At 37.1% G+C, this 20385-nt stretch overlaps 3 protein-coding genes across 3 annotated transcripts; all 3 read left to right on the top strand.

Annotated features, from left to right (window-relative positions):
* The first annotated feature begins 460 nt into the window (after nt 1-460).
* Nucleotides 461-1592, top strand: LOC119983203 (ricin B-like lectin R40G3). Its single transcript, XM_038826917.1, has 4 exons — nt 461-625; nt 780-893; nt 1017-1230; nt 1319-1592. Exons 1-4 carry the CDS (start codon nt 491-493, stop codon nt 1321-1323), a joined length of 468 nt encoding a protein of 155 aa, XP_038682845.1. The 5' UTR covers nt 461-490; the 3' UTR covers nt 1324-1592.
* Nucleotides 1593-3239: 1647 nt separating this feature from the next.
* On the top strand, nt 3240-4323 carry LOC119983202 (ricin B-like lectin R40G3). Its single transcript, XM_038826916.1, has 4 exons — nt 3240-3388; nt 3582-3704; nt 3826-4042; nt 4135-4323. The coding sequence occupies exons 1-4, from the start codon at nt 3254-3256 to the stop codon at nt 4137-4139; spliced, it is 480 nt and encodes a 159-aa protein (XP_038682844.1). The 5' UTR covers nt 3240-3253; the 3' UTR covers nt 4140-4323.
* A 13139-nt stretch (nt 4324-17462) lies between these two features.
* LOC119981677 (ricin B-like lectin R40G3) lies at nt 17463-18560 on the top strand. The gene is made up of 4 exons (XM_038824768.1): nt 17463-17637; nt 17830-17949; nt 18072-18291; nt 18384-18560. Exons 1-4 carry the CDS (start codon nt 17503-17505, stop codon nt 18386-18388), a joined length of 480 nt encoding a protein of 159 aa, XP_038680696.1. The 5' UTR covers nt 17463-17502; the 3' UTR covers nt 18389-18560.
* The last annotated feature ends 1825 nt before the right edge of the window (nt 18561-20385 follow it).

The following is a 20385-nucleotide window of genomic DNA, read 5'->3' as shown; positions in this document are numbered from 1 at the left end:
TTCTATTTCTCCATAGTAAAAAATGTAAAAACAACCCGTGATTATTACTTCTTGTCATTATACGAGTAATGGAGTATAATGACAAACCATACAAATCATATCGCGATTGGACTTGACAGGTGGAGCAAAACCAAACCATACAAATCATATCGTGATGGCTTTTTTTTTTTTTTTTTTTTTTTCGGCGAGAAGACAGGACTTAGGACTTGACAGGTGGAGGAAAACCAAACCATACAAATCATATCCTAATAGTTTTGCGTGATTCACGTGTTTATTGAAGCTCCCTTCTGCCTAATTGAATCGGCTTCTCACAACGATCATACACCATACACATATAATGACAAGAAGTGGTGATCAATGGTCACAAAACTACATTGAATGTGGTATTGTTTTTGGTGTTTCGTTTATATCCTATATAAGAAGGCATGTCTGCCTCCCTAGAACCCCATATATCCCAAGCTTATCTCATTCCCGGCTTATCCAGTTAACAATGTCTGCAACAGTACTAACTATATCAACCGAACCTTCTTATAGGGTGTACTGTAAGGATTGTCCCGACTACAACATAGCCGTTGGTGTAGGCATGGCCATTCTTGCCCCAACTAATAAAAATGATTACCGTCAGGTTTATTCGTGAAAGGACGATCCATTAAGTTTTTTTGATCATTTCATTTTTCCTGTGAAAATGCATGTTTTAATGATCTTCATTCGTTTCTAATGTACAATGAGCATATTCTAGTATATATATGGGTCTAACATTAATTCTTTTGTTGTTGCAGTATTGGTACAAAAAAGATAGCGATGAGATGGACACATGGGGCTTTCCTGCATTTTCTCTGGTTAATAGAGCAACTGGTCAGACCCTACAACATTCCTTCGATCATCCTATTCCTGTAAGAATTCGCTTAACTTTAAAATTGCAAGCTTTCTAAATTTTGTGGCTTATGATTTTACTATTAATGATAGCATAAGCCTTCCATGGTAACCATATACTGTGAAAATTCTTATACATGTAGGTGAGATTGGTTTACAATCCAAGTGATCTTGACAGGTCTGTCTTGTGGGCACAAGCAGAAGATCGAGGTGAAGGTTTCAAGGCTATAAGGAGTCTTGATTGCAAATCGCATTTGGAAGCTTGTGCTTTGTACATCTATTCATATCATGGTGCTATTATTATTGGTGGAGTATGGGATGAAGGAAAAAATCAGCTATGGAAAATTGAGCCCCACAGTAAAGAAAATAGAAATCACCTAGTCTCTTTTTTAATATTTTTGTAGCAATATATTTTTACTAATCTTCTCCACAATCACAAATGCAGGTTGATTACTCGTGCTGGTGTTGCCTTCTTTGGGAGCTGCATGTCATGTATTTGTACTTGGTGATACATGCCACCGTCTCTTTATGTGTTTCATGTTTCTGTCATATAATAAAAGCTTGATATGGCTGTCACTCGAGGATGTTGCCATTTCTTAGAGCTTGAAATAAAAGTTCGAACTCTCTCTTTGTGTGTTTATGCTTCTACCATGTAATAAAAGCTCGATGTTGTTGTCTTCTTATAATTTGGAATAAAAGTTTGTATTGCATATGAAATCTATTTATATGATGTATCGATCTATTCATATTCCTTAGTATATGCTTTGTCTTAGCATATGCAGTTTAATTTGTAAATTAATTGTCAAATTAGTTACATAGAAACTTACTCAGATCAAAGATTTACATAGCCTACCAGAATAATATATAAAAAAAAAAAACCCCATTAAGGAATCAAACAAATCGTCACATTTCAACAATTACCGTAAAATTGAACGATAAGGCAAAATACAACGAATGTATTTCACCTATAGATATAGTGTAGGGAAATTTGACCTAGATCCTCCTTAATAGAAATATCAACGACAATAGAGAAAATTGAACTGAATAATAAAATCAATCTCAACATGAGAATATACATCGAAAACTCCAAAACCTGCACGTTTTGAGAGATTGTCTTCTGTCTCAAAAAACTGCACGTTCTGAGACCATTTGTTCGGACACCATGGAGTTTGTCCGGACACCATAGGTCCACCTTTGCAGCAGCTCAATTTTCGCAAACAGCAAATCTGCAGATAACAAATAATCATTACTTTATGTCATTATGGAAGAATTTCCGTATAAACCCTTTCAAATTCTTCTTTTTTTGGTAACCGAGAATGACATCATATAAATTTTTTCTTTGAACATCCTATATGGGTCAAAACTTGAGCTGTTCGATCGGCGAACACAAAAATTTTCCATTTGACAATAGAATAAGTTGGGTAAAAGCCCAACGGGTAGACATAAGGATATTTATCTCAGTAAGAATTGAACTCAATACCTCCCGAGTTCATACGACTTGATCTCGGAGATATTCATCAACTAGACTATCATCTATGGAGTTCCCTCAAAACCCCCACAAGTATACCAATTACATATGCTTTATTCTGTGAATTCGTCAACTTTAAGCATTTATAGCGATGACATGCGAAATCAGACTGGTTTCTCAATTGCTCAATAATCGATTATTCAGTTCTGCATGCATCTCAGCTGATCATACTAGAGATCAAGTGGTGACTGTTTTGTATCTGGACAATACAAAACGTGAGGTTTGGGGTACCGGTAGTGTATGTACCTAGGGGGAAGTTCCGACCAATAGAAATTATTTAACATTAACTTACCGAGGGATAAGTTAATGATTAAAGCCCTCTAGCTAGATTGACCATTGGTTAATACTTATTGTTATTATATGTGTGTGGAGCATGATCGTTGGATGTTGGATAAGGTGGTGATTCCACCGCATACGAAGGCTATTTGTGAACCCAATTCAATTGGATGGAAGAATAAGATCTTCAATAAACACGTGAATCAATCAATCAATCATTGAGATTTTATCCTCGACTCTGTATTCACAACACTAATTAGGATATGATTTGTATGGTTTGGATTTCCTCCACCTGTCATAAAAGAAGAAAAATCACATGTTTATCAAAGATCCTTCTAGCAAATTGAATTGGTTCACAACATAGCTTGGTCCCCAACATATCTTGGTCCCCAACGATCATACTCCATACACATATAATGACAAGAAGTAGTAATCCATGACAATGGTCACACAACTACGTCGAATGTGGTATTCTGGTGTTTCGTTTATCCTTTATAAGAAGCCATGACTGCCTTCCTAGAACCCCATCCCAAGCTTAATTATCCCATCTACAGCTTATCCACTATCCAGTTAACAATGGCTCCGACAGTATTAGCTACAACAGACCAACCTTCTTATAGGGTGTATTGCAGGGCTTCCCCTAACTACAATCTGGCCGCTGGTGAAGGCATGGCCACTCTTGCCCCAATAAATATAAATGATGACCGCCAGGTTTATTCACAGAAGGACAATCCATTAAGTTTTTTTTATTTTTTATACGATCTTTTCATTTTCTGTTTAAATGCATGCATGTTTTCATGATCTTCATTCATTTTCCTAAGAGTTGCATAAATATATATAATTTATAATGAGTAGATTCCAGCATATATAGGGCCTAACATAATTTTTTTTTTTATTGTTCCAGCATTGGTACAAAGATGACAAGTACAACAATGTGGTGGACAAATCGGGCTTTCCTGCTTTTTTTCTGGTTAATAAAGCAACTGGTCAGACCCTACAACATTCTTTCGATGATCACCCTCTTCCTGTAAGAATCATCTAACCTTAAAATTGCAAGTTTCATAACTTTTCGCTTATAATTTTATAATTAATCATAGCATATTCCATTCCTTGTAACCATTTATTGAGAAAAATTCTTATATATGTAGGTGAAATTGGTTACTTACAATTCAGATGTTCTTGACGAGTCTGTCCTCTGGGCACTAGCCGACGATCGTGGTGAAGGTTACAAGGCAATAAGAAATCTTACAGCGGTATTACATTTAGAAGCTGCTGCTTTGAACGATGGTTCCTATCATGGTGCTATAATTATGGCCGGGATCTGGATTGATGAATATAATCAACAATGGAAAATTGAGCCTCACAGTACGGAATATTGAAATCACACTAGTCTCTTTTTCACTTTTTTTTTCCCAATATATTTTAACTAATATTTTCCTCCCCAATCACAAATGTAGGTTGACTTGTGATGGAGTTGTCTTCTCTAGGAGGTGTCATGTATTGGTGCTTGGTGATGCATGGCTTCTCAAGAATATATGCCACTATCTCTTTGTGTGTTTTCCATTTCTATCATATAATAAAAGCTTGATATGGCTGTCACTCGAGATGATGTTGCCATTTCTTAGAGCTTAAAATAAAAGTTTGTACTCGCTTTGTGTTCATATTTGAGAAACCAGAAAAGATAACATGACCATGACAGAAGCCACAAACCCTAGAATCTAGAAGATATGATCACGATGACGTCGCCGCAGAGGATGCGTATCTCAGGAGGGGTAGTACATGGAAAAGATAATTAACATCTCAAAATACCCTTCATACCTGTCTCGTTTTTTTTTTTTTAAAAAAAAAGGTTGCGTTTATGCTCGAGGAAATACGTGGTAGGGTTGGCAAAAAATCGGTTATGGGTCGGACAACATCATGTATTTCGAAATATTTATATATCAAGACCCTAACCCGAATTGGATTTCGGACATTGTTAATTGATCAAATACAGATTGGTTTAGATCCGGACAAGTCATTGAGCAATAATCGAATCCGGTTAGGGTTCAGACAAGTAAACCGGAAAAAATTTATGTGTTTAAACCCAGACTCGGTTTTAAAACGGATAAATTTTTTTTGTTTGGACCCAAATTTCAGACATATAACTTATGTTCAAACTTAGTTTAATCCGGGTCAGATAAATTCCATCATCTAGACCGGACTGAGTTTTGTCACTCCTAATATGTGATTTGGAGGGTTTATTAGTGGAGCGTTTCGAGCTCAAGCCAAACTTCAGCATATTTTCTTAAAAACTATTACAAACATCATAATAATATTTATTTCACTATTTATTAAATACATACTTTCTAGCGAAACACATGCATTTGAGCTTGAATCTAACCAAACTCGAGCCGTGTCTTCTAATCGAGCCCGAATAGCTGTTTCTGGCTTAGTTCATATGCAACCCGACAAAGTGAGTAAAAAATTACTAAGGAACTTCACATCGCGATCTAAGGTAATAGTCAAGGGAACTCTTTGCAGTCGCACAATTGTCCTAAAACATAAGCGGGTAATGTAAGACACATTAGATATCTTGCAACAGGCTGTATCATGACTCTACTTACTCATTTCTCTCCTTGTGGGATTGCCTTTCGCAAGTCATGTTCCGCAACTCCATTTTGTTGTGGAGTATGGGGACATGACTTGCGAAAGGCAATCCCACAAGAAGAGAAATGAGTAAGTAGAGTGTGATTGTCAAATTCTTTTCCACCATCACTTTGAAAAATTTTTATTTTGCGATTGAACATATTCTCCACAAGACGTTGGAATGTCAAAAAATGATGGTAAACTTCAGATTTAAAACGCATGAAGAATAGCCAGGAATATCTAGTGTAGTCATCCACAAAAATCACATAATAGCGAAAACCAGAATTGGATATTATAGGAGACTGCCATACATCGGAGTGAATAAGTTGTAATGGTTCAGAAGTACAATGATCAACAGCATGAAAAGGCAATCTACAAGATTTGCCCAAATTACAAGTGAGACATTTAGTAGCCGATGGGGAGATGCCTAATGTGGGACAGATGCGCTGAATTGATTGCAAAACATTGTGACTAGCATGACCAAGACGTCGATGCCAAATAGGAGCAGAGAATTTGGTAGTGATCAGGGCTGAAGCTCAATTGTTGACAAAAGTGGAAGGAATTTGATAAAGATCGCCGCTACTGGTGACTTTGAGAAGAGTTGTCCCCTGGAGCTTGTCCTTAACACAGAAGAAATTACCATCAAATATGACCACACAATTATTGTCACAACAAAGACGTTTGATAGATAACAAATTATGAGATAATCTAGGAACATGATATACATTGGACAAATGGAGTGGTCTGGTGGGAGTGTGAAGAGTTGCAGAACCAGTTTTGTTAATCTCAAGCAATTCACCATTACCAACAAGGACACGGTTAGAACCAAAATAATTTGAGGAAGTAGAAAGATTACCTTCATGGGGAGTCATATGATTTGAGGCTCCAGAGTCGGGATACCAAGAGGAGTCATTGGTTTCACCAATAGACATGGCAGCAAAGGACCTAGGAAGATCATTAGGAGTGCAAGCAGTGTTATAGCGGTGATAGCATTGGTCTGCACGGTGGCCTGGAATGTCACAAATTTGACAAACATCAGGAGACGGAGAAGGACCCAGAATACCAGTATATGCTTGGGGGGTACCCGTGGGGCGAAACGAGTGAGGTTGGTAACGACCAGAACCACGTGAAAATTGATAGCCATAATTTCGACCACCATAACCAGAAGAAAAAGAGTGTCCAGGACCACGACCACGACGCCCTCGGCCACGGCGTCCATGTCCACGCCCGCGAGGCGAAGAAAAAGACTCAGAGGATGAGACAGTGCCAGTAGCAACCAAAGCCTTTTGCTCAGTTGATGAAGGAGAAATAGCTTCCATACGAAGTCTGCAATCCTCATAAGCGACCAATCTTTGCCGAAAATTTTCAAAGGTAATGGTACCCTCCAGATTAGCTATCATAGTGACAAAATCCTTGTAGTCTAAATCAAGACCAGCCAAAGCCTAAGCAATGAGATCAGTGTCGGTAATAGTGATGTCAAGATCCCTGAGTTGTTCAGCAAGTGCTTTGATTTCACTGCAATAAGTAGGGGCAGATTGAGATGTTTTGCGAAATGAGTGAAATTTCTGCCGGAGTTCCAGCTGTCTAGCCATAGATACATCACGAAATCTTGTGTGAAGAGTGAGCCAAAGGTCACGAGCTGTAGAAAGTGTATGAACATCAGCGAGCATAGATCTGGACAAGGTAGCTTGGATCCAGTTTCGAATGGTTTGATATGTGCGGAGCCACAAAGAGTAGGAAGGATTACTGACCTGTTGATTTGTAACAGAAAGGAGAGTTTGAGGAGGGCAAGGGATTGTCCCTTCAATGAACCCAAGGAGGTCATGTTGAATCAAGAGGCCACGAATTTGACTCTTCCAGAGAGAATAATCATCTGAGGTATCCAACTGAGTGGACACAATGTTGGTGATGTTTGGGGCAGTAAGAGTTGGGATAGAATAAGAGAATGGGAGGGAAGACTCAAAGGAGGAAGTGGGTAGAGGATTGAGGGCGAGAGAAGGAGAACGAAGACCGTCAAACGAAGTAAATGAAGAGGCAGAGTAAGTCCTGGGAAGATTGGGTGGAAAGGTGAATCCATAGTGAGGAGTGGTAGTGAATGAGACAGCAGGAGGTAGGCCCATGGAAGAAAAGGGCGATCCAGATGGTAAATGGGTTCCACGTGAAGGAGAAATCGTGGAAAAAGGTGAAAGGGAGGGGGAAGCAGACAAAGTGGAAGAGGCTAAAATGGATAAGGTAGCAGATAAGGTGGAGGAAGCAGAGGAGGAAAGAGAAGCAGGTAAGGTGGAGGTGGCGGCGGGTGGATCCATGGCAAGAAAAATAAAAAAAAAAAACCTAGAAGGTGGTTGATGCTGTCTTCGATACCATGAAGCAATGTATTCTCATTAACTTAACCCCAAACCAATACAGTACACACATATATATAGCTCAGAGTTTATACTAGTGTATTGTACAGTGCATTACAGAATACAGTCCAGAGTTAAATATAAAACTATATATATATGCTAATAATGACGACAAACATTTTAGATCAGATTGAAGTCTGTGCGGGTAAGTGGGTTGAAACCCCCCATAAGTGGGCTGCAAGGCCCACAGACCCATTGAACCCTGAGAAAAATCCCAACTAGTTTCAAACTCTCGACCTCAAGCACCTTTAATCCTGAAGTCCGGAGAGGTAACCAACAAGGATATTGCTTCTAGTAAGAACCGAACTCAGCATCTCCCGAGTCCATACGATTTGGCCTAGTGAGATTCACCAACTAGTCTATCACCTAAGTGGTTTCTTCGAAACCCCCACTAATATACTACTTACATGTACTTTATTTTGTGAATTCTTCCACTGTAAACGTTTATAGTGATGACATGCAAAATTTGACTGACTTCTTGACTACTTAGTTTTGCAAGTGCCTCAGTTTATCAGACTAAGGATCTGGATCTGGCTATACTATGATGAAAGGGATGTTTACGGTTGAATTTCTTTCTTGTCAATGGCAAGAGAGTTTATTTGAATTGGATCGATGAATGGATTTCTGTGTTCAAAGTTCCTATTTTGAATATCGTAATTCGTTGCCAATATATTACGCAAAGGTTCATGAAGTTTGAAGATTATTAATTTTAAGCAAATTCAGTCGAAGAAATTGGGACTGTACAAATCACATAAGAAGCTAGTAAGCCTACATGCGTTGATGAAAGTATCGAAGAGGAAGATATTGATGATCTTATATAGAATATATTGCAGGCCGAAGATTTGTAGAATAATAATGATGTGAGTGAAGTCCAAATTCATGAAGAAATTGTGGAACAACATGATGAGGTTAAGATTGTTGATATTATTCTTGAAAACCATATGGATGCGAATGAAGATTTTGACTACTTTGTTGGAGATCATGGAGGTTATGCATCTCACGATTACATGATTTTACAAACAAATAATGAGGTACAACATATTGTTTTGTTGGGATTGAGGATTTTAATTTCAACATTAGTTCCTCAATATGAAAGATCGTCAAAGAGTTGATGTTAAGAGTTTGGACCATCTGAATTTCATGAAATTCGTTGAGTTCATGAGTGTGTTGAGTACATGAAATTTGACCGTTGATTACTACTTCTTGTCATTATATGTGTGCGGAGATCATTGATTCACGTGTTTATTGAAGATCCTTCTATCCAATTGAATTGGAGTGTCGCACCTTATCCAACATCCAACGAACATACTCCACACACATATAATGACAAGAAGCAGTACTCAATTAAAATGTGATCAATTGAGTCGTGTTACCGTCCAGTCGAGAAGTCGACCGATTTGGCACGTCATTATAAAGTTTAAAGTGGACGAATTCACAAAATAGAGTATTTATGTAACTAGTAGTATATTAGTGGGGGTTTCAGGGAACCACTTGGGTAATAGTCTAATTGGTGAACTCGAAAGGTGTTGAGTTTGATTCTTACTAGGAGTAATATTATTGTGTCCATGCGCTGCGTTTTTGTCTAGCTTACCTTATTATTATGTGGGAAACTTTTGTGTCATTACATATACTTTATTCTGTGAATTCGTTCACTTTAAACTTTTATAGCGATGACGTGGAAAATCAAACTGACTTCTCGACTGCTCGATAACCGATTGTCTAGTTCTGCATGCGTCTCAGTTGATCAGACTAAATATCAAGTGGTGACTGTTTTGTATATGCACAGTAGAAAAAGTGAGGTTTGGAGTACCTGTAGTGTACCTAAGGGGACGTTCCGACCAATAAAAGTTATTTAACATTAGCTTATTGAGGGATAAGTTAATGATTAAAGCCCTTTAGTAGCTAATTTAACCATTGGATAGAAGAATAATATCTTCAATAAACACGTGAATCAATCAATCATTGATCTTCAAGAATATAGATTTCAGCAGACTAAGCTATTTGTGAACCCAAATCAATTGGGTAGAAGAATATATCTTCCATAAACACGTGAATCAATCAGTGGCGTGGCGGATCCAATGAAGGCCAGTTCACCCTCAATTTTTGGCAAAAAATTATTAGTAGTGCAAGGTAGTCTATGGGAGTTCAAGTCTTTTAAATGAAATTTTAAAGCGTTTTAACTCTCATAATACTTGTTAAATTTTTTAAAAAATTACATATTCAAAATCAACACATAAAGCTCTTTTTAAAGAGATCAATTGTCAAAGAGTTTTATCGGGTAAATCTTAATTCCATTGTTTTTTCTTTAATGAAATTTCTTAATTCCATTGTTTTATCCAATCGAATTTTGAAAAACAATGAATTCAGAATTAAAACAATGAATTATAGAATCTACTTTAAAAAATAATAGAATCTATATTAAAAGAATACATTTTGGACAAAGAATTCTGAGACAAATTAATAGTGGAAATAAAACTATTCTACTTATTAAATCAATGGAATAAACCTGGTGGTCTCCCATGGGTTAAGAAATTGATGGTCTACATGTCATTTTTCGTCAAATTATTAAGTATACTACTAAAAACACAAATCCCAAAATAAGGCCATTTATTTTTAATACAAACCTTAGTAATTTTTCTGTATCTATACTTAAAGTCTAAAGAGACTTGGTTACCCCAAATCATTTTTAATACAAGTCTTAACATATTTTTTATAAACAATTTTATTTAGTAGTTTTTTTGGTATATATAGAGTTGGAGTTTTGGAGACTTGATTTCTTGGAGTTGAAAATTAAATCGTAATACTTCATCCTCATATTAATATATGGATTTCTTTTAATTACTTTTTATTGGCATATCCATAAATAGTCCTAACGGGAGCACTAACCCCGAAGCTCCATCAACCTTTGGTCCCCATCCTATATATTCCTAGCACTGTCATTAACAAAGCCCACTCTCACACCATTTTCTAGATCCGTCCCTAGAATATAGATTTATATTTTGGTGTTTCGTTTATCCCCTATATAATTAGGATATGGTTTGTATGGTTTCGTTTTCTTCCACCTCATAAAAGAAGAAAAATCACATGTTTATTAAAGATCCTTCTAGCAAATTGAATAGGTCCCCAACATAGCTCGATCGGTCCCCAACATTGCTCGGTCCCCAACGATCATACTCCATACACATATGATGACAAGAAGTAGTAAGAGCAATTGCAATGGTCACTATTTGTTGGGTCAGTAAAAATCAATACAGGGTCTCATCTCTATAACATAAAAAGTTAAGTCAAACACGTTTCTCAATATAATCACATCAACAAAACACATATCCCAATATAGTCACATCAACAAAAAATAAATTCATATACATTTTTCCTTCCCACCCAACATGAAGAGCAACAAATTCTCATGCCCTCCATGTTGTCCACAATAAAACTACACCAAAACACAATCTTCCAATACAGCCACATCAGTAAAACACAAAACCCAATACAACCACATCAACAAAACACAAAACTCTATGCATATTTGTTGGCTCAGACAAAATAACACCATTGTAAGTGCTCTAATGAGTAGATTCCAGCATATATAGGGCCTAACATAAATTTCTTTTTTGTTGCATCATAGGTACAAAGATGATAAGTACAGCTATGTGGTGGACAAATCAGGCTTTCCTGCTGCTTTGAACGATAGTTCCTATCATGGGGTTATAAGGGATAAGTATCACAGATGCCCCTGAACTTATCAAAAAGGGTCAATTCAGCCCTTGTGCTTTTTTTCGTGCCAAATCAACCCTTCGACTTTAAATAATGGGTAACGTTAGCCCCTCGCACTCTTTTCCGTTAAAAAAATCTGACATGGACTCAATTTTGTGACATGTATTTGATTTTCTTAAAAATATAAATTATGTGTATAATATGACATGGCATTTTTAGAAAGAAAAAAAAAACGTGACCATGAAAAACTAGGGTTTAGAATTGGGGATTATGATTGTTTCAAATTGGAGTTCACCGGATCATGACTGCGTCGCCGATTCTTATATGGAAACAATCGTTGAGACCGGAATGTGCATTATGGAAACTACCCCCTAGGGATTCTGAAGGCATGGGACCTCCGCTAATGGAGAGGAAAAAAAAGTAAATGATGGTGCGATATACACTGATGCCAAGCAAATTTTCATCTAGGTCAGCCTAAAACTTGGAAGAAAGTGATGGACTTTTCAGTTTTGTTAAGTTGAAGACAAGGTGTATGTGTTTTGTCTTTAATGGCTGATGTTGTTCTACAAAATCATGCAGTTGAGCTTGCAGGAGGCGTATTGCCCATGGTGGATTGGCCAGTTCTTTTGTTTGAGTTAATTCTTCAAAAATCCTAAATTCATCTTTAAAAACCTAGTTCGACGACGGAATTTTGAACATTTGTGGTCATTGCCTTTGATCTGAGTTAATTTCGACTTCTAAGGGGGGAGATCTAAGAGGGAGCCGGATGGTCGCCGGAGATGATGAAGTTTTTTATTGAATTTTTTTAAAATAATAACACCTGTCAATGTTTCATTGATCAATGCCTTTGGACTGCCACGTAAAATATTACAAAAAAAAATTAAAAATACACATCATCAACTAACGGCATGTTATGACGGAAAAGAGTGCGAAGGGGTAACGTGACCCATTATTTGAAGTCGAAGGGTTGATTTGGTACCAAAAAAAACACGAGGGTTGATCTGACCCTTTTTGAGAAGTTCAAGGGCATCTGTGATACTTATCCCGTGTTATAATTATGGCCGGGATCTGGATTGATGAATATAATCAACATTGGAAAATTGAGCATCACAGTAAGGAATATAGAAATTACACTAGTCTCTTTTTCACTTTTTTTTCCAAAATATATATATTTTTACTAATCATTTCCTCCCCAATCACAAATGCAGGTTGAATACTTGTGATGGTGTTGCCTTCTCTAGGAGGTGTCATTTATTGATGCTTGGTGATGCATGACTTCTCAAGAATGCATGCCACTATCTCTTTGTGTGTTTTCCGTTTCTATCATATAATAAAAGCTTGATATGGCTGTCACTCGAGATGATGTTGCCATTTCTTAGAGCTTAAAATAAAAGTTTGTACTCCCTTTGTGTGTTCCTGTTTCTATCATTTAACAAAAGTGCATTTCCACGTCCATATTTGAGAAACCAGAAAAGATAACATGACCATGACAGAAGCCACAAACCCTAGAATCTAGAAGATATGATCACGATGACGTCGCCGCAGAGGATGCGTATCGCAGGAGGGGTAGTACATGGAAAAGATAAATAACATCTCAAAATACCCTTCATACCTCTCCTTTTTATTCAAAAAGAAACGGTTGCATTTATGCCCGGGGAAATATGTGATAGGGTTGACAAAAAAATCGGTTCTGAGTTGGACAACATCATGTATTTTGAAATATTTATATATCCGGACCCTAATCTATATTGGATTTTGGACGTACTTAATTGATCAAATGCGGATTGGTTTAGATCCAGACAAGTCAGCTTGATAGTAACCTAATCCGGATAGGGTTCGGACAAATAAACCAAATAAAATTTATGTGTTTGGATCGCGACCCGGTTGTAAACTATTACAAACATCATTTGCCAATCCTAATACGCGGTTTGTAGGGGTTATTAGTCGAACATTTCGAGCTCAAGCCAAACTTTAACATATTTTCTTAAAAACTATTACAAACATCATTTGTAATATGTTTTCCTTAATCTCTTCAGCTGCATTTCATTCTCAAATCACCTTACGTATAATGGCAATATTCATCACCATGGGGTTTCAGATTGGTGGATAGGCTTTTGTTTGGGAGTTCTTTGTTCTTTTCTTTCCTTCCTACAAAATTTCCTCTATTGTACTCTATCTTTTCAAGGGGTGATCAGTTTGGTGGATAGCCATTGTTTGGAAAGGCTTTGCTCTCTTTTACCTTCATTCAGTATCTTTCATCTAGTGCAGTTGGACTTCATCTCAAATTTCTATGGTTTCAGTTGAAGTTCTTTGATCTCTCCTGTCTATGGGGCTTCGCTATTCGATCTATCTTTAAATGGCCTTTGTGGAAGTTCTTGGCATAGCTTCAGTTTGGATTACTCTGTTTGGTTCTTATGGTGGGTTGTCTTGTGGAGGAAATTTGATTGGTTTAGGCCCATGGGATTACATGGTTTTGGCTTTCTGATGCCAAGTGTTGTGTTGGTGAAAAATTCAGTGAAGTGTGAACTTTTCTCTCTTTAACTTGGTACTTGTTGGTGCCCCTTCCCTTCCCTTCAATGTGATTACCTGCCTCAGTCCCTTCGCCTTTGTCTTTGCATTATTTTTCGGTTTGTTTTTGTAATGGGTTTCTGCAAGACTTCATATTTAAGCTGTCTGCAGTTCCAGCCATGCTACTTAGCCTTTTGTATGCGACTGATAGCTTATACTCCACTACTTTTATACCCCTTTCTATGTGAATATCTTGACTTGGAAGTGATGGCATTTATGGGGCATGGTCAGATTGAATTGCAAGTGAAAAAGTTTAGCACATTTTGCAAATGCTCTGGCTTAAGGGGCATATCAAAAAGAGACATAAACTTCGTAGTTAATCAAGGGCTCTTACTGCCCACAGCTTGTAATAGTATGAGCAATTGAAGAAAGTAGTACGACGCAATCCCTACCGTTGCATACTGCAATTTTCCTGCACCTTTCATGTATTGTCTAGCTCTACATGTACTGCATTCCATCATGTCTTAGATGTCTCTAAATTTCTAATTCTACATCTACTGCGTGAGCACCACCATAAGGAATATACGTACAATTCATACTAGTAAACTCTGAGGGTAAAGTATCCATTAATAATATGTATTAATCTGAAAATTCATGAAGTTAATTATGGTATTCTTCCAAATAAACTGGGATTCTACTAAATACTAAACAATCTCCAACGTATGATTTTGGTCAGATGTTAAACAATCTTCGTTATGTGTTGTCTCTAAGATCCACTTAGAGGATGTGTGTTAATGTTGCCAACAGTGGCAACATTAGATATGCATCAACATTCTGACTACGCCTCGGACATAGTTGCCTCACTGATATATGTATTCAATTTCATTGGACAGCCTTAGACATTGCTCTTCATGTTTATGGGCTTGCAAGGGACCTTCGATCCCTACCAATGACATACTACACTTTGGAATGTTAGAATATAGTTGATTTTGAATTTTTTTTTCTAAACCCTCCTAACTCCTATACTCTAATAATTTATTTTCAAAAAAAATAAAATCATGACTTAACATAATTTTTGGGATGGTATTGTAGCCAAAATACGTGCCAAGAATTGAATCCCCTATCCCTTTACATTCATGGTTATGCCCCAAAGTGTTCCAAACCCCTAACCAAACAAGTGTGATTGTGTGGATTGAGAAGGTCTGATCAAAAAATTCCACTAAAAAAAAGTTAGGTTGGCAGTTCAAAGAAAGTATATTCTTACATTTTGCAATACTCCCAAAAAAAAGAAAAAGAAAAAGAAAAAGCAATAGCTTTTTCTGGTTGAATATTTTGCCCAAGTAAAAGACACATTAATGGAAAACCCAACTTTAGAATTCGATTCTCTTTTTCCACATTAATGTCTCAATTCCAAACAGTCTTCTTTATTTTATCTTCTACATCAAGCCCATATAACCAGTTACTCAAAATTTTTGACTGAGTAGATAGGATCGAGGTCACTGTACTACTGTGTCCCCAGTCACTTTACAGTCATAAAGGACAACACAAAAAGTAGGGGCGGAGGAGCCAGAGAATAATGTAATGGGGTTCACACCATAGCACCGTCCCCAATGATCATACTCCATATAGCATGTCCACCTCCCTTGAATGTTTCGATGTAATACACTCTTGTCTGGGAGCGTCCCGCGATCATCGTCTTCGTGCTTTTCAATTTTTTTTGTCTTGTTTTTTAATTCTCTTGGTTGTACTCTATTTTTTATAGTAGTCCGAGTGCAAATGAATCTCAATTATCTAATTTATTGAGTAGACCTTCATAGTATCCCTTTGATGAGTCGGGGCTTTAAGAAACATTAATTCAGATTCTTCCGAGACATAGCTAGTATGAAACATTAATTCAGATTCTTCCGAGACATAGCTAGTATGATGAGTATTAGCAAAAGAAGGGTTATCGATGATTTTGCACCAGACTTTGCATACTCATTGGCAGCACAGGAGTAATTTTACTGATAATCTCAATAGTGGGTTAATATTACTTTTGTACACTGAAAGATAGTCAGTGTTTCAATTTGTACACTATTGTTTAAAATGTTTCAATTTAACCACCCGATGATAAAAATATTTCAAATTGGTCATTCAGGTAGGTTTTCCTGGTGTGGGATAGTTAAACTGCCTATGTGGGCTAGTCAAACATTTTTATCATTGGGTGACAATAAATAATAAGGAGGATCAAATATGCCTTCAACACTGTAAATGGAGGTTAGGGTCTTTTTTTAGGGGAAAAATCTTGCCCAAAAATCTGTATGGCTTCGGATGTTAGGGCCCCTTTTTTGGGGGAAAAGTCTGGTAGATGTAGTTGTGTTTCTTATTTAGGATGTTATGGAATCCCTTATTAGTTGTTTAGGCAATTTGGTATTTGTTATGTTTCTTCAATTGTTGGTGGAATTGCGATAAGTTTCATCAAAACTAGGCTATCACTCAAGTAGTTCCCTTGAAACCCCCACTAGTATACTAGTAACATATATATACTTTATTCCGTGAATTCGTCCACTTTAAATTTCTATATATAGATAGATGACGTGCAAAATAAAACCGACTTCTTGATTGCTCGGTTTTCCAAGCATCTCAGTTTATTAGACTAGAAATCAAGTGGTGACTATTCTGTTTCTTCAATAAAAATTATTTAACCTAAATTTATTGAGGGATAAGTTAATTACCTCTACGTAGTTTGACTTTCTTTTTTTCTTTTTTTGATAAGAAGAACGGATTTATTAAGGATAGGAGAGAGAATCCAACCAAGTACAAAGAGGGGGTCCACCAACAACGCAAAACACAAACATCATAACAAAAAAAGAAACAAACACACCGGAAGAATCTAGCCAAAAATGGCCACCCTACGTAATTTGACTATTGATTACTACTTACTGTCATTATATGTGTAAGTGTGTGGATTATGATGGTTGGATGTTGGATAAGGTGTGAGAGACTCCAAGAATATAGATTTCAACAGACCAACCTTGGTCTAAAGCTCAGGATTTTAATGCTATTACAAATCTCTCCTCGCAACTCTCTTCCATTACATACAATCATGTGTGGAGAGAGGCTAATTTGTAACTGATAGTCTTGCAAAACAGGGGGCTCTAAGGAGTGACATGTTTGTAGCTTGGTTAGAATGATTGTTTTGGTGTTTTAGGGTTCTGTTATACTTAGTTGTATTGCTTTTGTACCATGCTTATCAATAAAATCAATCGTTCTATCAAAAAAAAAAAAAACTATGGTGTGAAGTCAGTGTGAACCCAATTCAATTAGGTAGAAGGATCTTCATCTCGATTCAATCATGTTTATTGAAGATCCTTCTACCTAATTGAATTCGTGTTTACACCATAGATAATAGAGATTAGTCCCCAACGATCATACACCACACACATATAATGACAACAAGTAGTATTCAATGGTCAAATTAGGTAGAGAGAGGGCTTTAATCGGTTGCCTATATAACAAGGCATGACAGCCTTCCTAGAACACCATCCCATCCCATCTCAAGCTTAATTATCCTAACCCTTGCTTATCCAGTTAACAATGGCTACAACAGTACTAGCTACAAGAAACCTTCCTTCTTATAGGGTGTACTGTAGGTCTGCCCCTCAGTACAATCTGGCCGTTGGTGAAGGCGTGGCCATTCTTGCCAAAATTGATGCAAATGATGACCGTCAGGTTTATTCGTGAAAGGACAGTCCATTAAATTTTTTATTTTATATTTTTGATATGATCTCTTCATTTTCTGTTAAAATGCATGCATGTTTTGATGTTCTTCATTCATTTTCTTAAGAATTGAATACATATGTTATTTATAATGAGTAGATTCCAGTATATATAGGGCCTAACATTTTTTTTTTTTTGTTGCAGCATTGGTATAAAGATGATACGTACAGCAATGTGTTGGACAAATTAGGCTATCCTTTATTTTCTCTGGTTAATAAAGCAACTGGGCAAACCCTAAAACATTCCTTCAGTCATCCTCTTCCTGTAAGAATCATCTAACCTTAAAATTGCATGCTTTCTTAATTTTTCGCTTATAGTTTTACTATTAATCATAGCATATTCCATTCCTTGTAATCATTTATTGAGAAAAATTCTTAAACATGCAGGTGAAATTGGTTGATTACACTCCAAATGTCTTCGACGAGTCTATCCTCTGGTCGCTAGCTAACGATCGTGGTGAAAATTACAGGGCCATAAGAAGTTCTCAGTGTGAATCACATTTGGAAGCTGCTCCTTTGAATATTGATAAATTTTATCTTGGTGCTATAATTGTGGGCGGGCCCTGGATTGATACGTATGACCAACAATGGAAAATTGAGCCATTCTGTAAGGAATATAGAAATCATACTAATATCTTTTTTGCTCTTTTTTATAGCAATATATTTTTTACTCATCTTCTTTTTTATATAACAATGCAGATTGAATACTTGTGACGGTGTTGCCTTCTCTAGGAGCTGTCATGTATTTGTGCTTGGTGATGCATGGCTTTCTAAGGATGCATGCCACTCTCTCTTTGTGTGTTTTCCGTTTCTACTATGTATTAAAAGCTTGATATGGCTGTCATCACTTGAGATTATGTTGCCTTTGTAAATATTTCTGGGCCCCCTTGGGCCTCCCCCTAAAAGGCCTTTTAAGGGGAGAGGGGGTTTGCTCCTATATACAGGCACTTTGCCTGGTTTATAACCGATGTGGGATATTTCATCCTAACACTCCCCCGCACTCGTGGAGTGGAGTGGGTATCTATGCCCAAGGCCCAACGAGTGGACTTTATTTCGAGGACGAGCGCACACCTGCTCCGATACCATGTAAATATTTCTAGGCCCCCTTGGGCCTCCCCCTAAAAGGTCTTTTAAGGGGAGGGGGCTTGCTCCTATATACAGGCACTTTGCCTGGTTTATAACCGATGTGGGATATTTCATCCTAACAGCCTTTTCTTATAGTTTGGAATAAAAGTTTGTACTCTCTCTGTGTGTTTCATGTTTCTACCATGTAATAAAAGCTTGATATGCTTTATCTTATAATAATATCCGAGTCTGGAGTAATATTACTTTTTTATTGGTCATTTTTGTTCAAGTAGATGTAATATTTCCTCATGTAGTATTGAGCTGTTAAATTTAATATGTTATCAACGTATGCAATCCTACAACCATAAGTTGCATGGCTATTCCAGCACTTGGGAGAGTGTAAAAGTCTGCCGAGCTTAGTAGTGGTCATCGGAAAGTTCGATGAATATCAACAATGAAGAGTCCAAGGCAACACGATGGATGTTTATAGTTCGGCTGAGCGCTTCGGCATACTCCTAGTCCTGGACTAATGTTCCCAAAAGGAACTACTTATCTATCAAGTGAGATGGCTTGTCAAACTCTTTTGCCCTTCCTGTTACCAAAGAGAAGGAAAGAAAAGTGAGGTGATGAAGAAAATGACAGAACTAAGTACACATGACAACCTATTAATGAAAATGGTGGTGGAAGGATTCGAACCTTGGTCACCTGGGTGACATACACCTTCCATACCATTTCAATTAGTGGCTCGGTGTTGTAGACGTATACGGTAAGACGAAACACTTTTATACTTATATATGTATGTATATATACACGTTCTGACTTCTTTTTAGGGAAAAAAGGGACAAAGAATAGAAGTTTAAAAAGTCTTTTAGCAGTACAAGTCTTGCAATTAAAATCGTGTATCAATTGGGATTCGGTTTAGGGTTTGATGCCAAGACGTCTTCATAAAACCTCTCTACAAACCGAGGCACCATCAGGTACAGATTTTGGATGTTTGTTTAATTTTCTTTTATCTTTTCTTTCGTGATTGAATTTTCATTAGATTGGAGAAATTATCATCACCACCATCATCATCATTAAGCCATGAAAAAAACTAAAGGACTGATTTCGGAATCGGAACTTAAGTCCATGGATGAAGAGATCCCCCACCTTCCTGTTGAATTAGTGACAAACATACTATTGAGATTGCCACCAAAATTACTTCTGTGCTGCCGACGAGTGTGCAAAGTCTGGTGCAAAATCATCGATAGTCCTTCTTTTGTTAATACTCATCTTACTAGCTATGTCCCCAAAGAATCCGAACTAGTGTTTCTTAAAGCCCCGATTCATCGAAGGGATACTATGAAGGTCTTCTCCTTGAAAGCTGACAACATCAATTGCACTGTCAACATTAGTCGGTATCCAATTGCAAAGTTTGTGAATCCATACCACTGGACTTGGTATGGGGATTCATCCTACTTGATCTATCTCTCAAACGATCTTGGTTATGGGTTGTTTTTATTTCGAAGCAAAACTTGATCTATCTCTCAAACGAATGAGTACAAGATTGTTCATACGTACAATGTAGAGAGCAGAGTTCGTTTCAAATAGCGTGGTAACAGAAATCTACACTTTAGGCACTAGCACTTGGCGAAAA

The sequence above is a fragment of the Tripterygium wilfordii genome, chromosome 17 (genome assembly GCF_013401445.1).
Source record: "Tripterygium wilfordii isolate XIE 37 chromosome 17, ASM1340144v1, whole genome shotgun sequence".
In the NCBI taxonomy this organism is placed as follows: Eukaryota; Viridiplantae; Streptophyta; class Magnoliopsida; order Celastrales; family Celastraceae; genus Tripterygium; species Tripterygium wilfordii.
The sequence above is the reverse complement of the archived record's forward strand: the minus strand, read 5'-3'. Positions and strand labels throughout refer to the sequence as shown.

Excerpts from the sequence above, each read along its gene's own strand:
- LOC119983203 (XM_038826917.1), top strand. The coding sequence starts at position 491 with ATGTCTGCAACAGTACTAACTATATCAACCGAACCTTCTTATAGGGTG. Across the intron at positions 626-779 it reads ATAAAAATGATTACCGTCAG|TATTGGTACAAAAAAGATAG; the intron begins GTTTATTCGTGA and ends TTGTTGTTGCAG. Across the intron at positions 894-1,016 it reads CCTTCGATCATCCTATTCCT|GTGAGATTGGTTTACAATCC; the intron begins GTAAGAATTCGC and ends TTATACATGTAG.
- LOC119983202 (XM_038826916.1), top strand. The coding sequence starts at position 3,254 with ATGGCTCCGACAGTATTAGCTACAACAGACCAACCTTCTTATAGGGTG. Across the intron at positions 3,389-3,581 it reads ATATAAATGATGACCGCCAG|CATTGGTACAAAGATGACAA; the intron begins GTTTATTCACAG and ends TTATTGTTCCAG. Across the intron at positions 3,705-3,825 it reads TCGATGATCACCCTCTTCCT|GTGAAATTGGTTACTTACAA; the intron begins GTAAGAATCATC and ends TTATATATGTAG.
- LOC119981677 (XM_038824768.1), top strand. The coding sequence starts at position 17,503 with ATGGCTACAACAGTACTAGCTACAAGAAACCTTCCTTCTTATAGGGTG. Across the intron at positions 17,638-17,829 it reads ATGCAAATGATGACCGTCAG|CATTGGTATAAAGATGATAC; the intron begins GTTTATTCGTGA and ends TTTTTGTTGCAG. Across the intron at positions 17,950-18,071 it reads CCTTCAGTCATCCTCTTCCT|GTGAAATTGGTTGATTACAC; the intron begins GTAAGAATCATC and ends TTAAACATGCAG.